Consider the following 17,325-nt stretch of genomic DNA (forward strand, 5'->3'; position numbering starts at 1 on the left):
CGGCAAGTCCGCACAAGCGCGGCGGTGCGGGGGAAGGCAGCGTGAGGTGGTGGGGTGGGCTGGCCGGCGGCGCGCTGTAAGTAGGGCAGGCGTGGGTGGCGATGGAGAGGTGTGTGGGGTGGGGAGGGGAGGGGAAGGAAACACACATTTTCCACCAAAATGCGTGCGGGCTGTGCCCGAAGCCGGTCGGGGCTGCACGCCGGGCGCTGGCGGCGCCTCGCGCTTCGTCTCTCCTGACCCAACCTGCCCGACCGACGGAGGATCCGGCGCCCGTTCGGGTTTTGTTCTTACACCCGCATTTCCAAAGCCCTGCGCTGGAGGCCCAGCCAGAAAGAAAGGGGGTGTGGGAGCGCGGGTGCTTGGTAAAACCCATCTGCAGGAACAACCGCGTGAATGCCGCGACTGCTGCTGAACGGCAGGCCGAACGAGGTCCTCTGCTCAGCCGGGTCACGGGCCAGTGCCCACCACAGGGGTTTCGCCTCTCTCTGCAATACGCACGTTGTATTGGGTTTGCGTGGCAAGGTTTTGGTAGCAGGGGGCCACAGGGGCGGCTTCCGTGAAAAGCTGCTGGAAGCTTCCCCTGTGTCCGACAGAGCCAACAGCAGCCGGCTCCAAGACGGACCCGCCGCTGGCTGAGGCCGAGCCCGTCAGCGAGGGTGGTAGCGCCTCTGGGATAACATAGTTAAGAAGGGGGAAAAAATCCTGTGCCATTGCAGCTGGAGAGAGGAGAGAGAATACGTGAGAGGAGCAGCCCTGCAGACACCAAGGCCGGTGCAGAAGGAGGGCAGGAGGTGCTCCAGGCACCGGAGCAGAGATTCCCCTGCAGCCCGTAGGGAAGCCCAGGGCGAGGCAGGCTGTGCCCTGCAGCCCATGGAGGTCCACGCTGGAGCAGAGACCCAACTGCGGCCCGTGGAGGACCCCGCGCCGGAGCAGGGGGATGCCCGAAGGAGGCTGTGACCCCGTGGGAAGCCCGCGCTGGAGCAGGCTGCTGGCAGGGCCTGTGGCCCCGTGGAGAGGAGCCCAGGCTGGAGCAGGTTTGCTGGCAGGGCTGGTGACCCCGCGGGGGACCCACGCTGGAGCAGTTGGTGAAGAACTGCAGCCCATGGGAGGGACCCACGCCGGAGCAGGGGCAGAGCGTGAGGAGGCCTCCCCTGGGGAGGGAGGAGCGGCAGAGACAGCGTGGGATGGACTGACCCCAACCCCCATTCCCATCCCCCTGTGCCGCTGGGGAGAGGAAGGAGAGAAAATCGGGAGTGAAGTAGAGCCCGGGAAGAAGGGAGGGTGGGGGGAAGGTGTTTTAAGATTTAGTTTTTATTTTCTCATTACCTTACTTTGATTTTATTGGTAATAAATGAAACTAATTTCCCCAAGTTGAGCCTGTTTTGCCCATGGTAACTGGTGAGTGATCTCTCCCTGTCCTTATCTCGACCCACCAGCCTTTCATTCTATTTTCTTTGCCCTGTCCAGCTGAGGAGCGGCTTCGGTGGGCCCCTGGCATCCAGCCAGGGTCAACCCACCACACATACCCAGTGCTTTTTGGTATTTGCTGGTAGCCTGTGGTACCGGTTTCATCACTGCAGTGTCCAATCCTGGCCAATCAAACCACGAATGAGAGATGCTGCTGGTTCTCTCCTCCTATCAGTGGCTTTAGTCTTGACTTTATTTTGGCTTTGCGTAAGACCTTGCCAAGATTAATGTTTGAAGCAATTTGTTCCTGCCAAGCGACTCGGAGTGGGTGTGGTGTGTCCGTGCTGCTCAGAAAGACGACAGCTCAGAGCCTGTAAGATTTAACTTCACCACGGGGGAAATCAGCGCTGCTGCTGGGTTCTGGAGGCAGCTCGGGAATGACGGGCCCGTCCTCGCTCCCGGGGCCCCTGGGACGGGGCCGGAGCGCCTGCCCAGCACCGCAGGGTGGGAAAGGGGCAGGGATCTCATGCATGGGCGAGAGATAAACACCAGCCGAGCCCTGGAGTGTGTGGCCAGCGCAGCACACCCCTGTCCCCAGGGAGCCGGGCAGACTTGCTAAGCTCTTGGTAACTGTTTTCTGTGGAGGCTTTCCTCCCCGGCACTGCCGGGTGCGACACGCTCTCCCCAACGAGACGGGCAGGACCATCGCGTCTGTGTCCTCCAGTCCCCCTCCGTGCGGCGGCTGCTGCGGGCCTGTGCTCCAGGCTGGTGACAACCTCATACGGGTCACAGCGGACCTCGTCCCTGGAGCGAGGCCACCCGCTCTCGTCAGAGGCCACTCTGTAGCGTTGCTGATGCGTGCTTTAGTCACAGGTTGGAAATACCAGGGAAAAAATCAATGTGCGATGATTATTCCTGGCAAGTGGAAGAGACGTGATGTCTGCGTGAGGGGGGTTACAAAACAAGCAGGGCAGTCGGGAGCACGGAGGCGGGATGGCTGTGTCCTGTCCGAGGCCTCACGATGCCTCAGAAACGTCTCTTTTTCCCCACCTTTTGTGTCTCTGATCTGTACACGTTCTGCAGGCCTGCCCTGCGCAGGTGAGACGCGCCTGTTGGCCGTACCCCCGGGGATGCCGTACCCCCGGGGATGCCGTACCCCCGGGGATGCCGTGTTCCTGGGGATGCCACGTTCCTGGGGATGCCGTGTTCCGGGGGATGCCGTATCCCTGGGGGTGCCGTGTTCCGGGGGATGCCGTATCCCCGGGGGTGCCACGTTCCTGGGGATGCCGTGTTCCGGGGGATGCCGTATCCCTGGGGGTGCCGTACCCCCGGGACCCCGCTCCAGCGCCGGCGATGTACGCCCGCGATGCTCCGTTCCTGAGCAGGGCTGCTGTCTGCCGCTCCCCACCCTGGGCACCCCCGGGCACCGACTGCCCCTGGGTTACAACACCCCCGGGGGAGGTTTCTCAGGAAGGAAAGCCCGGGTCTGCCCCGCTGCCTTGGCTGCCCCTGCGGGGGCCCGGAGCCAGGCGGGGCGGGCGGCCGGCGAGCCCAGCACGGAGGCCTCTCCTCTCGCCGCCGGCGGGGCGCGCTGCCCGGGGCGGCGGACGACGCAGAGCGTGACGGTGGCCTGGCCGCGGCCCCTCGCTCCGGCCGGGCGCCCGCGGTGTCGGCCCGGGGGTCATGGCCGCCGGCGGCGCCGGGCCGGGCCGGGGGCGGGAGCGAGGGGCGGGAACTACGACTCCCACAAGGCCGCGCGGCCGCGCCCCACTGGCGCCGACCAATCGGCGTGCGGCCGCCGCTCAGGCAAGGCACACGTGGCGGCGGCGGCAGCCAATGGGCGGCGGCGGCGCCCGTAGCCCGATGAGCCGGGGAGGCCGCGCCGCGCCGCAGCGAACAAAAGGCGGCGGCGGCGGGGCCGGAGCGGACGGGGTGCGGGGCAGCGCGGCCGAGCGGGCGCCCAGGTGAGCGTCGGGGGCGGACGGACGCACGGCCCGCGGAGCGCCGCCGCGGCAGGGTCGGCCCGGCCCGCCCCGGGAGGGCGGCTGCGGCTCCGGCTCCGGCTCCGTCTGGCGGGCGGCGGGACCTGGTGGGGCGCTGCCGGGGGAGAGCGGCGGCGCCTACGCGGTCGCGGCGGGAGCGAAGGGGTGGGGGGTGGCTCTCGCCGGGAGCTCGGGGCCGGTGGCGCTGCTCGGCGGTCGCAGCCGGCCCCGCTAGCTCGCCGCGCGGCGGGCGGGCCCCGGGAGCCGGCCCGCAGCCGGCGGGAAGCGCCGGGCTCTGCCTCCAGCAGCGGGTTTGCAGCCGGGAGCGGAGCAGGGAGCGGCCCGGTGCAGGACCCGGCCGCGGCCCCGGGCTCCCTCCTCGCACCGCCGCCCCTGACCTTGAGGGAGGCGGCCGCCTGCAGCTGCAGCCGCCCGGGGCGGTGGCGGTGGCGGTGGCGGGGCAGGGCTTGGCTGCCGGGGGGACGCTCCGCTTGCCGTGGGCACGGCGCAGATACCTAAGGAGGAGCTGGGAGAAAGGGCCCTCGTCTGCGCCAGCAGCGGATCCGCGCTTCGCCTCTGCGAGCTCGTTCCCTTCGTCCCTTGGCCAGCGGCACGCGTGCCCCTTCTCCAGAGGGAAAATCCCTCCGTGCTGGCTGCGGAGGCAGCAGCCCCCGTGTTGGGATCGCTTCCCGTTCTGGCTCTCGTACCAGCAGGAGGGTGAAGCGCCCCTGCCTCCCTTGCTTCCCGCGAAGGGACCGGACGGTCCCAGCAGCTGCGAAATGGCTGTTTTCCAGCTCTTTTGTTTGCTACCTGCAAACGCCTGCCGTTTACCTTGCTGCTTTGGAAATTCTCTTCCTTTTGTACAGCTTTCTCTTTTCTCTCTGTTAAACTACGTTTGTTTTCTGCCATAGTGTCTAAAGACTGAAAACTCATATGCATTCTGAATATATTACTTGTCGATCTCTATATTTGTTTCATTTCCTTCACTGGGTTTGGAGCTCGGAATATCAGCTCTACTGTCTAACGCTGTTATTCAAACCCCATAGAGTTTTCTGCATGCGAGACTTCTGCGTGAGCACGTGGAGAGCGTGCTCTCCATCCTCCAGCGGCGGTGCTCTTCCCGCCGTTGGCAGCTCTGCTCGAAGTGGCACCCGGTCCGAAGGACAGGCGCAACTGGGAATCCTGCCCAGCCGCGCAGGCCAGAGTACCCGCTGCTACTGTCCGCTTTGCAGGTGACGGGGGGGAAGGATTTAAGGAATAAACTTGTTAAGGACCTTGCCCAAAGCTGCAGAATAAGATTGTCATTAGAGACAGGATTGCAAATACCCCACTTCTGGCACTCGACGCTTACCAGGGCGTCTGGAGCCTGGCTGCTGCTTTCCAGACTTAACTCCGCTCGTAGTCTTGCTGCTGGTTTGTTCTCCAGGGCTCCATGTCTGCAGGGAGCCTCCGGAGCTGGGCATTCAATGCGTTCTCGCCTTAGCGAGAGCACCTGCTTGCATCACACCAGAGCGGTGCCAGGCATTTCATAATGCACAGCACTGAGGTGTTTTGGCCCATGAAGTTGGCTGGTTGCTGCAGGGCGTCTTGCTTCGAAACCTCTCTCTGTCCGCTGATGAAAGGACGCGTGTTTGCCAGGTGGAAGCTGACGTAACTTTTCACGCTGCTGTGGGCTGAAAATCTTGGCTGATCTTGAGCTGTGTTAATAAATGACCCAGGATGGAGGGGAAAGGTTGCTTTACATTGTGGTTTTGTTGACATAATTCTTGGGAGAGAGGGCATGAAATCTTGACTGGAGAGGGAGTCCTTTTCTCCCAACAAAAGCATTGCTCAGGTATGATTGGAGTATGGTACTGATCTGGACCTGAGTAAATTGCATGCATGAGCGCCATGTTCTGTATGAACTCCTAGAGTTGTACCTCTGGGACTAGAAAGGGTTTAAAGAAAAATAAACCAAAGCAGTGTCTTTAATTTTTTTTTTTTCCTCCCCTTGCAGAGTAGACCATATTGCGCCGAGTAGTGCCACATCATCCGATCTCTTTGGGGCTCAAGGAGACTTTACCTGGGTTCTGTTGGCCGAAAGTCTCTTCTTGTCTCCCCATCTTTTCTCCTTGGACTGTAATGTGTTTTCCCTTCAGCTAGTTGCTAGTGTATTGGGGCAGATGTATCAGTTGTGTCGCAGCGAACACAACATCCAGCTCTTTAATCCTTATCTAGCTTGCCGCTATCGCACTATTTTTCTCTTGTCAATACACTCAAACTTTCCCCAAGCATAATTTTTCTTTTTGTATTTGGCAGGTGACATTTTGAGGGAATAAGTGCTTCTGAGCCCTTGAAAATGTGATCTAATCCATTTCTCTTGCTTGCGCTGGACTTGCTAGTGGATGCTGAAAACCAACACTTGTTAAATCAGTGGGTATGGATGATGATATAAAGGTCTCTGTGTTGTAGGGAAGCTGGATTTTTTAGAGCCTCAGTAACTGGGCACAAATCATTCATGGAAATCGGTGACGCTTCCAGAAATAACTTATTCTTACGCTGGTAACCCACTTGTCAAACCAAGGCCAGGTACGTGACATCTGTTCAACAGAGCGCCTTGCCTCTGCTGAAGGACAGCGCGCTCCGAACGCAAGAGCGGGCCTGGTAACCTGGGCTGGCTCCAGAGCCGGCCCTGCTTCGAGCTTGAGGTTGGACTGGATGCCCTCCCGAGGCCCCTTCTAACCTGACCCATCCTGCGGTCCCGTCATACGCCGCATTCTAACTGGGAAGTTCACGGCACGTACTGTAGAAAATGCTTTGAAGTGGCAGTAGATTGCCCTGCACTTGGCAGATTTGGCCGTAAACCAGCTGTGTTTCCACCATACATCCTTCAAAGGAAAAGGCAAGGCAGTTCCCAGTGACCTGATCCGAAGGGCTGTGAGAATGCAGGTACAGTACGGAGCTTGCAGAATGACCAGCAAATCATCGCAGGCAGCCAGAGAGGCATTATAGGTTAGAAACTGTTAATTCTGTCTGCCTCTGTCCTAAATCTTGTGCAGCAGAGGATGCATGTTCAGAGCAGACTGGAAAAGGCATTTTGTGCTGCTGACATGAATCTGCCATTGTGTGCGGTGGTTGCAAGATCTGGGGCCTAATGTCGTAAGAAAATTGCGGTTCAGCCTTGCCTAATGAATCGTGAGCAGAGCAGTGTCTGGGAGTGAATCAGTAGAAGAGAACGTTATCCTGTAGCTTGTATTTGGTACAGAGAAAGGCATTATTTTTCTCTGCACCCCCTCTGTTTTTCTTCCGAGGTGCATCCATGACTCTCGCCAGCATTGGTTGGTTCTGCAGGTGCTAAGCATGACTGAAAATAAGATTATCCCTGACAGATGAGAGTCCTGGCCTGTCTCATTCTTGGGAAGCTGCAAAGGTTCTGCTCCTCTAGGTCTGCGGCGCCCTGCGGTCCGTGCTCCTGCTCCAGGTTTGCAGAACAGATGCAAACAGTAATGGAGTCTGCTCTGATTATGTCTCCCTGGTTGATGAGGGACCTGCACGAGCACATGCAGCAAGGAATTGCTGATGCCCTATAGATTTTTTTTTTTTTTTCTTCCTGCTGATCTTTTAGCTTAACAATTCAGCAGACTGAAGCAATTGTTTTGTGCTGTCTGTCCCATGAGAAAGGCAGGGTTGGAGCAGCGGAAAAACTGAGTGAGAGGCATGATTAAAGACTTGCTAATGATTAGGAAACGTCTCGGTGAACCATGGGCAGATAAGGGCAGAACAGCCTCATTCCTGCTCCTCTGTTGCCATGACACAAGGATTTTGTCATTTTTCATCTACTGCTATTGTAATAATCCTCTAGGTTTTCTCTCTTTACCCCAGTGGTGTTATTGCAAAAATGAGGTGGTGAAACTGGGAGAGAAACTAGGGGAGCAGCAGAATGTAGTGGCATAAAGGCCAGTAAAGGTTTTGAGAGATGAGCAGCTTCACAGCGGCGTGCCTTGTGGGAACGCCCCTGCATTTTGTGTCCCTCAGGCTTAAGCAATCCCATGTACGTCGCTGCTGTTCCCACTGACTTTATTTTACGGGACTGTTTTTAATAAGACCTGAGGGATGTCCTGGGTCCCGTTTCCTGCAATTGCAGACAATTACATCTGGGTCATTGGCATAACGGTTATCAGCTTGGCTGTTTTAATTTGTAAATGTGGACTGAAGATCTGCAATATTGTTCGGGGGCTCTGTGTCACCCTGGAGAAATGGAAAAATACTTTTTTATTCTTTAAGAAATATGTTTCCCACTTTCTTTTATCCATCTGTTTCTGCTGCAGTGAAATGTGACGCTTTTTCTCTGGGACTGGCCTTTAGTATATTGGAGAGTGGGCAGCTGATGGATTTCTAAGGGCTTTGAAAGCAAGGGTATTCCAGCTTCCTACCAGGCAAAATAAATAGCTGCAGGTACCCTGGGAGCAGGATTTGCTCTCAGAAATAGCACTGCTTTAAATAAAAAATCGTAATGGAAAGTTTTCAGCACTGTAGTACAGATGACTTACTGTAGCATCTGTGTGCGCAGCTGTGACGACGAGGTAGCGGAGGGGTGTTTGTGGGAACCGAATGTGTCTGTGTGTGCTTGCAGATTAAGGTTGGGGGGGTTTTGCTTGGTTTTTTTTTTTTTTCTTACAGCTCTGCCAACTACTAGCCCAATGTACAGCCACTTCTATAGCTTTGGAAAGTCTTCCTCTGTAGCTAGCCTGTGACTGACTGACCACGTAACAAAGCTGTAAGCTTTTGATCAGAGGAGCTGGCGTATTCTTTTTGACAGCGCTTATCTGATGCGCAGACAGTGCCTCATAATTAAGAAAAAAGCTGTCTCAGAATGATGCTGTGAAACCGATCCACAGTTAGCAGAGGACAGACGCAAACCAGTTCTGCAAACCCACTTGAGATTCTTCTTAGTCCGGTGCGCCAAACTCTAGCTGGTTTTTAGCAGTTAAACCATTCTGTCTCTTGCAGCTTCCTTGCTAATAGAGATTAAGCAGTCACAGCAGCTCTGCTAATCTTTGCATTTTTAATGCAGCTTACAGCACAGTTTATACTCCGTCAGTTTTGTGGCGTTTTCAGGGCAAAGATGGGCAGAGAATTGCAGTCGCCCATCGGATTTTGTACGGCAAAGACCCCGTTGCTCCCTAGGCACCAGCGGCCCTGCCTGCCACCCGTTCGACACGCCGGTCATCGGCCAGCTCCCCCCGCTGCGTCTGGCCGCTCCTCCCTGCCTGTTGCACATTGCTTCCCCGAGACTGTTACACGCTTTGCCCCCCTTCGCCTCCCTTTCCTTCCTATCAAAATTCCTGTCCCTCTAAAAAGCTGTGGTGGTTTAACACCAAGAAGAGATGAATGTTTTGTCCACCTTCAGTGTCCGTGCTTAGCTTACGGCCAGAATTGGAGCCTGCCGAAGAAGCCTTCCACCTCCTAAAATGCTTGAGGTTAATCCGCTGGTACCCAGCATTTCCCCTTCACTGACTCTGCTTCCTCTTCCAACACATGCCCCTGTTGTTTGTTCCCCAAGAGCTGCGTATAAATCCTTGCCTGGAGGTAACGACGTTATTTCAGTGTCGCTCCATCTTTTGCAACGAGGAGCACCCAATGGAAGTTCTGGCTTGCTTCTAGAGTTGCTGCACAACAGCTGCTCCTAGCCCCAGGACTTGACATAATTCAATGGCGCTCAATGTTTTTCCGAGACAACTCTATTCCCACAGCATCTCGGAAGAGCAGAATACGTATTTTTAGGAATGCCTCTTGGAGCACATGAAGCTAACGCAGCAGCCTCAGCGTAGCGTTTGCGTGGGCTGTTACGTTAAAAGGGGGCTGCAAGGGAGGACAGAAAGCGTGGTTATTTTTAGCAGGCTAAATATTAGGTGCAAGTGTTTATGGTGACAAGACTGGGGTTTTGATTCTATGAAGAAAGATAGTGCTTCAGAAACATTGCCTGATGCTGTTTTGAAATGGGATTAAATTGGAAGCCGCACTGCAATCGTGTTTGAGTTTTACATAACAATTCTTTGAAAGCAGGAACACTGTGGTTTTTTTTTAAACATCTTTTGCCCTTTCTGTAGCTTCTCCTTTTCTATTTTAACACTTGAATTGCGTTTGAAAATATGTTAGCAGCACATCTGACTGCCAGTTCTTAAGCCTAGTTGCCAGCTTTCACTAACAGTACTTACTTAATCCAGCCTGTTTGTCTAGAGGCTACAGAGGGTGCAACCTGCTGCCTCCTCCTTTCTTCTGCGGAATAAATGTTTTGTTTGGGTGGGGTGGGATGGGAGGACACTGAACCCCTTTCTTCCTGCTCTAGGGGGAAAAAGGTCTTTATTTCTAATGATGGCTAATTATTCCCTGGCATATTCTGTGCTTGCTTATAGGATAATAACCCAGTTGATTACTAATGCCTATTAGAAGGTAGCACAAGAAGTAACTGTGGAATTTAAAACTATTTCCCTCTGTGGGTCTTAAGTGAGGCATTTCGTGGTGGCCTTGGCAGTGCTGGGTTAACAGTTGGACTTGATGATCTTAAAGGTCTTCTCCAACCCAAACGATTCTATGATTCTGTCTGTTTTGTGATGGCGGGGGCGGTTAGTCAGTCTTACTGAGCCGTTCAAATGCTTCACCATCCAGATACTCAGATGGAATCTGAGCTCTTCTTTTCTGTGTTGGTGCTTTTCTGCTTTGCAGCTCTCCCAGAAACCATCCTACGCCTGCTTTCGTGTTTCCTGCCCCCCTGGCTGTGCTGGGGGAACGGTGCCGTGGCCTCCAGTCCCTCAGAATGCAGCGGGAGCCGCTGCTGGAGCCTCTGTCAGCACCTGACCCCTTGGAAAAACCAAACCCGCTTGTTGACCTCTGGCTGATCACAGGACCCAGTTCCGATGTTTGACACATGCAGACAGGTTCACTGGGATGAAGTACTCATTTAAATGAATGTTTACTGCAGCTAAAAATAAATACGCTTTGACACCTATGACTTTGTTGCTGCACATCAGAAAGAAAAGTCACAGCCTTGGGATCAGAAATCATTTACTTACGTCAGTTTAGAATACACTCTTTAAAAGGGAAGAAAGCCATCTCCGGGAAAGGCGTGACATTAGGAATTAATTTTTTTTTTTATGGTTTTTCTCAAAAAGAAAAAAAACAACCCAAACTGTCTTACCTTAATCATCTTTGTTGTCTTGAGCATCTTATTCTGTAGGGTGTGAAGCTGCTTCCGAGACATCTAGGTTCTGAAACAAAAAAAATAAGTGATGTAAATGTGTTCCGGTTTTGATAACACTGGCAGCATTTTCTTTCCCCTTTAGAAAAAGGTATGGGGGATTGCTAATTTGCCTGCAGTCAAGCTCAGACTGGAAATGCGGCATACCATGAGAAAACAAGTGGGAGGGAGGGTTTTCGTCTCCTGTTGCCTTGTCGGTCCCTGGTACTGAGCTAGAAGAAATGGTAGGTGTCTTACATAGATCCCACAGCAACAAACCCGGGTGCTGTGTAGTTTCAGACAAGTGGCTCGGCTGAGCGCTCCCCTGGCCGGGGGGATGCTCGGAGCGGGGGGGATGCTCGGAGCTGGCAGGTTTGGCAGAGCCACAGGGGTGGCTGGGCCAAGCTGAAAGGATTACACCTTTCCCTGCGGGCAAGGCTGGACCAGAACGGTGTTCAGGGCAGTGGAAAATGGTAGAGGTTCTAAGCAATACAGAATAGCTCTTCCTTATCAGGTGAGTTTTATAGCCTTATTTGTAATGAGGAGACGCAGCCCCAGCTCTGTGTTTGCTTTGGTTTTGCATTGAGCTGGGTGATTGGCGGTTTTCTGTGAGATCTGGACTCTGTTCCTGATTTGCTTTTTTTTTTTTTTTCCCCCAATTTAGACTAGGTAGCCATGTCAGCCAAAGCCATCTCTGAGCAGACGGGGAAGGAGTTCTTGTATAAGTACATCTGCACTTCCTCTGCCATCCAGAACCGTTTCAAATATGCCCGAGTCACCCCAGACACGGACTGGGCACGACTGACGCAGGACCACCCTTGGCTTCTGAGCGAGGTAAGGAGAGTGCCCTGCCTTCCTCTTGTGGCCGAGCCCCGGGCAAAGCGCTGCCCACCCCAGCTGCTCCCCGTCGGGCATGGCGCGCCGCGCCGCGGCAGGCTGCCAGCAGGACCGGGCTCCGCGTCTTTACTGAAGGACCGCTCGCTGCTGCTGCTGCTCTGCCACGTTCATTTGCAACAGTGATGAAGAAACAAGCCTTGCTGCAAGGCTGTTGTACCACCTTCTGGGGGGCCTGATTATAAAATTCCTTTAAGGACTGAAATACGTGAGCAGAGATATCTGCGAACAAGAAGCTTCTAATAACCACGCAGGAGGTAAACGAGGCTGATTCAGACAAAGCAAGAGTCTCTTGAGATGTCAGTCCCTGTTCCCAAACCCTTACTTTCTGAACTCACAGAGTGTTTTCTCCATCACTAGCTTTTACCGTCAGTTAGGATACTGCTTAGGTTTCCTGCCTCCAAGCAAAACGTCAGGGAGAACTTCATTTTTGCTTTTTCTATGCAAGATCTTTTATATCTTTGTGTTCCATAGCCATGCGCTTTCCATAGAGAAAACACATCCAGAGCTCTTCCTATTAGTTGTCCAAGCTGGCTCCTTCCCAGTGGTTAATTATATTAAGTCATTGGTTGGTGGAACATGCACGTTTCGCAGTCCTTTGCTGACTGACTGACAGAAGCCCTACGCTAAGTAATTAAATGTTCCATACTCAAGTGCACGAGTGAATTGCTGGAAGATATCAGCAGTGCTTCTAAAAAGATTTGCAGAAAGCCAGAAGGGAGCAAGGATGCTATCTGTCCTTTACGGCAGGGTTCTGTAATGCCGGAAAGGGCTACAGGGTCCAGCAGAAAGACCATGATCAGCGTTCTGTACGGCAACGCCTTATGTTCTGACTCTACATTGTGAGCTGCTGAAGTCCCAGGACATATCAGCTGTGCAGGAGAACGGCACTTATTTCTTATTAAAAAAAAAAAAAATAATAATTTGCAAGCTAGAGATAAGCGTGTTACCCAGGAACAGCTTTCCATAGGCGTCTTATAAAGAGCCGCTGTCGGTTGACTAAAACGTGCAGGACCCTGGCCCTAGCCAGCCTCCTATGCAGCGTACGTAGTGACAGCAGGAGTTTTCTTTGTAAGCAGCTGACTGTGCTTGCCGCATCTCTGATAGTTTCTCCTTATGAGCCTCTGCTTGCAGAGAAATACTAACTTCATGATGCATCTTACAAAGACAGTTTGCAAAACTGACGGGATGCTGTATGCTTTTCGGCGTGTTTTGTTTGTTGTTTGTTTTTTACAGCAGGTGAGTACATACACCCCATCCTAGCAGCTGCTTTGAAAGAGTTCTCAAAGTTTGTCAAAAAAAGCCAAACCAAACTGTCACCTCGGTCTCTGAAGTACACTCGTGTCTGAGTAGAAATAAGGCAGCTCTTCTCAAAGTACAGCGTAAAAAAAACTGCAGGCGTGTTGTACCAGGAGATGGATTTGCCGAGACGTTCAAGTTTTTGTTTCGCTATCTGCAGGGAATCACTCAACCAAAATAACTTTCTAACGCTTCTTTCTTTTAATTCCTCTTGCACAATGGTGTAGCATTTGGTGGTGAAGCCAGATCAGCTAATAAAGAGACGTGGGAAGCTCGGGCTGGTTGGAATTAACCTCACTCTGGATCAGGTGAAGGTCTGGCTCAAGCAGCGTCTGGGCCAGGAAACCACGGTGAGTGCCGCCTTCGCCACAAAAGCGTAAGCCCTTCTTCTGCCTTTTCTGCCTACTTGCGTGATAGGAGCTGGTGCGCAGGTATTTCTCTTGCTTATGGTGGTTTGAAACGCGTGTTATGCTGATGCCAAAGCAAGGGAGAAGCTGTCCCACGTGTGAAGTTCCTGCTGTAAATGACAGACCTGTTACCGTCTGCTGGCCTCCGTAGGGCCTGCGTGGTGGGAGCTCGGCAGGAATCGGTACCATTTTGAAAATCCTTTCCGCTTGGGAGTCAGCGGTTGGTAGCTCAAATGCTGCGTCTAGTTGGCATAGCTGCTTCGCTTTAATACCCAAGGCAGATTTAACAAGACAAGTATAAAAGCTGTCATAAAATTGTCCTCTTGCTGTAGCCAGCTAGTGTGTTTTGGCTGATGACTGAGTGTTACTTCAAGTCCTCATTGAAATTCAGTGCTGGCTTGTAATATTTATTCTCCTGGGAAGGATGCTGCAATGCTAATGATAAAGAAACGCCTGCCATCCCAGCTGCTGCGTTTCAGGAGCTGACAGTGTTCTGCTGCCTGAAGGAGGCTGATGCCTCGGCCCTACTGTGGCTGATTTGCTGCTCGCTCCCGCACCGAGCTGTGCAGCCGAGCCGGCGAGGCTGGCCTGAAGGCCGTTGTGAAACAGCGGGCGACCGCATCTCTTGTCTGCGCGCCCATCAGGAAAACAACGGACGTTGAAATTTGCTTCTTTAGCACAATACAGCCACATCTAAAGGAAGGACTCTGCCAAATGCTTGTGACTGATGATGGTCGCTCCTGAAGCAGCGTCCTCAGGAGCAGGGGGTATCTCCCGTGGCCTGCGCGGGAGTGTCCCTTGAGCCAGGAAACTTGGTTTTGGGTAGCAGGAAAGCGCCCGCGCAGGACAGTTCCCGGGACCTCGCTGTAGCTGTTTGTCCCCGTAGGAAGAGGCTAAAGAGTGATCTTACTGTGCCATGCTCACTGACACCACTTCCAGGATGAGTGCTGGGCAGAGGCCTCTGCTCCTGCCGCTCCCTGTCGAGCTCAGGATTTCCCTCACTTCTGATTTTTGCAGAGCTCCAAGAAGCAGCTCAAGCCATCGCGTTTCACGCTGCGCTAAGCAGTGCTCTGTAAAGGTGCTGTCCCCGGGACAGGAGGTGGAGGAGCCGTTCTGGTGTAATTCTGATAGCCATCTGTCCTGTTGGGGCAGGGGAAGGTGGCTGATTCCTGTGCCCTGTGAAGTTCAAGGATCCTGGAGCAGTAGAGCAGCGTGTCTAGCAGTGACGGTGCTCGATGCTGTGCTGGGGAGGGGGGAGCGTGGTCCCCCAGGAGACACGGCGGAGAGGTGCTTGGGAGGAGGTGATTTTAGAGCAGTGTTGATTAATTCTTGAAGCTTGCCTTATGCTGTCACAAATGTGGCTATTGGACAAGCATTTATTGGTGTTTGTCTTGCTTTCTGCCTACAGATTGCTAATGCCAGGGGAATCCTAAAGAATTTTCTTATTGAACCCTTTGTCCCTCACAAACAGGTTAGTATACCAAATAAAGCATTAAAAAGTGGTTTTAAATCTCTCTTGGCTTGCATGGGGCTTAGGTGGATTGATATAGTGGAGCGAGCGTAAGTTTGGGAGCGTGCTGTTAAGCTGACAGTGCCGACGCGCGCGGTCAGAGCCGCGTGCAGGCGCAGCATCGGTCCGTGCAAAGAGCTGCTGATAATCGTGCTTGCTGCTGTTCCTCTGCTGGGAGGAGGTCACAGATCACCTGAGAGGGACCAGGCTGCTCAAGGCCGCTCGCGGCTCCCAAGCGTGGGTAACAAACTGTTGACGTGAGATACCTCAGCTTGTGCTGCTGAAATACTTAGACTCTGCCATGGTTTGCGGGAAGGGTATAACTAGCTAAGAGATGCTTTCAGTGCACGCAGGCAAGGACCCCGGTTTGCACTTCAGTTGTGTAAGATGGGAGCGGCTTTCTCCCAAACTGGAAAGCGTTGTCCCTGGCCCGTTTCACCAGGATGGAGCACTCCGGGCCCTGCTGCTCTCCCTCCCAGGCCAGCACAGCCTGTACAGCCCCGGGGGGTGTCTGGGCCACTCCAGTGCTGCTTCTCCTCGGAAAGCTTAGCGGTGCGCTCAGTTCCCTAGCGTTAATGCAAGAGCCTCTTCTTCAAGGTCTTCTCTGGGTGTGACTCGTTAATGTTTGTGCCTGGGTCTGTGCAGGAGGAAGAGTTCTACGTGTGCATATACGCTGCCCGAGAGGGAGACTATGTGCTCTTCCACCACGAAGGGGGTGTGGATGTGGGAGATGTTGACGCCAAAGCTCAGAAGTTGCTTGTGGCGGTGGATGAAAAGCTCAATGAATCCAATGTAAAGAAACATCTCCTGCAGCATGCACCAGCAAATAAAAAAGAGTAAGTACAGATGCCTAATTCCAGGCACGGCCGGCCAGCCACCCAGAAGCTCCCCTCCTTTATTTCAGTGCAAGATCCCTTCGTTCTGTTTGACCCTAAAGCTTGCTTTCCTACCCTTCTCGCTGCTCTCAAGAATATGCCATGCATCCTAAATCCAAGTTCTTTGACCTTGTCTGAGCCTCTTGTAAAATTCAAAATCAGTGTTCGTAGTGCTTTGAGCCTTCACTTGGCAGGAGCGCTTCTCAGTCTACCGAAGTCTTGACCTCTGAGGTGCTGGAGACGTGTTGAATTTTGATCCTTCGTGCCAGCATAGAAGAGTTTCTTTCATTTAGCAAAAATGGTGGTAAGATGTGAATCTGATTGCTAATTCAGAAATGTACTCTCCCTTACTCTGGCCCAGGCTAAGAGGGTATTCTCTTGCTATTCCTACCCTTACTGCAAGCTTATCTGTAGGTGTCAAAGCTGCTTCTGCATCTCCTTTAATAAGGTGCCTATAGCTACTATCTTCATATGAGTCACGATTTTTCCAAACACACTGTAATCACAGATGGCATTGTTCAGCACTGAAAGGCTAACGAAGCCTGTCGCTAATATAGTTTATTGCAGCCTCTTCCCCATCCCAGCTCATGAAGCTTAGTTCTGACAAAGATGCGTATCTGACAGCGAGACAGCGATGCGTTTCTGTCTCTCGGTGAGATGAACCAGACTGAACATCTCTGACAGTTGCGAGCAACTCTGCTCTCAGCAGAGTTTGGTGGAGTGTAATTCCGATGAGTCATCGAGGTCTTCCTTTCCTTGAGTCATCACCCAGGCTTCTTCCAGAGAAGATGAATGAGAATGAAAGAAATTGATACAGAGTAGATTTGCAGATTGCTGCTGATATAAATGAAGCAGAGCAGGCTGTGCTTTATATTTGGCTGCTTTAATGAACTTGTGCTAAATTTTTTTACAGCATCTTGGCTAGCTTCATCTGTGGCCTGTTCAACCTTTATGAAGATCTATATTTCACATACCTCGAGATCAATCCATTAGGTAACTGATATTTTTGGGAGCAGGACTTTCTGTTCTAGAATGCTGAAATGTGTACTTTATCCTTCTCAGTATTGTTGCGAACTACATAAAACAAGGTGGCATATGCAAAAGGAGTAGAAAAGTGGCTGTTGTGTCCTGGAGCTATTAGTTGAACAAATCCAAAATGAGGACTGCTTGCAGGTGTTCTCTGTTACCTAATTTCCTGGTGGAAAGGAAAAATTCCATTGAAAGGGATGTTAAGTCAGAACTGAAGAACATTAAAAATGGCTCTGTTGGATCAGAACAAAGCAGCACCTGAGCCAGGGCCTGGTCCGTGACCATGGTCACCCCTTAACTCTGAAGGGAACTCTCTGGGGTGGGTAAATACAATTAAATGACCGATGTGGAGGAGGGGGAACAAGGGTGACCTACCTTTTGTAATGATCTCTGTACGGTATCAAATTTTATGAGTAAATCTCTAATGCATGTCTCTGTATAAACCACAGCCAATTCTGGTGTGTTTTTCAAACGCAGTGGTGACTAACGATGGTGTCTACATCCTTGATTTGGCTGCGAAGATTGATGCAACCGCTGACTACATCTGCAAAGTGAAGTGGGGGGATGTGGAGTTCCCCCCTCCCTTTGGCAGGGAAGCTTACCCAGAGGCAAGTAACCCTCTCTGGCCCAAATCCCGCTCTTGTGGACTGCAAGATTAATTCCTCATTGCTTGTATGTCCATGGCCTTGAGGTTTTCCTCTCTTGT

At 52.8% G+C, this 17,325-nt stretch overlaps 1 protein-coding gene across 2 annotated transcripts in view; it reads left to right on the forward strand.

The window, feature by feature from the left end:
* Positions 1-3,234: 3,234 nt before the first annotated feature.
* Positions 3,235-17,325, forward strand: part of ACLY (ATP citrate lyase) — a 30,428-nt gene continuing 16,337 nt past the window's right edge. For both annotated transcript variants that reach the window (XM_087770203.1, XM_087770204.1), the window contains exons 1-7: positions 3,235-3,371; positions 11,270-11,439; positions 13,026-13,148; positions 14,614-14,676; positions 15,361-15,551; positions 16,504-16,583; positions 17,097-17,231. In XM_087770203.1, the coding sequence (XP_087626329.1) occupies positions 11,281-11,439; positions 13,026-13,148; positions 14,614-14,676; positions 15,361-15,551; positions 16,504-16,583; positions 17,097-17,231 (751 nt within the window). In that variant the 5' untranslated portion in view covers positions 3,235-3,371; positions 11,270-11,280. The remainder of the gene's footprint in view (positions 3,372-11,269; positions 11,440-13,025; positions 13,149-14,613; positions 14,677-15,360; positions 15,552-16,503; positions 16,584-17,096; positions 17,232-17,325) is intronic.

This window comes from Nipponia nippon, unplaced genomic scaffold (assembly GCF_047370975.1).
Source record: "Nipponia nippon isolate SJK-2023a ecotype South Korea unplaced genomic scaffold, ASM4737097v1 scaffold_32, whole genome shotgun sequence".
In the NCBI taxonomy this organism is placed as follows: Eukaryota; Metazoa; Chordata; class Aves; order Pelecaniformes; family Threskiornithidae; genus Nipponia; species Nipponia nippon.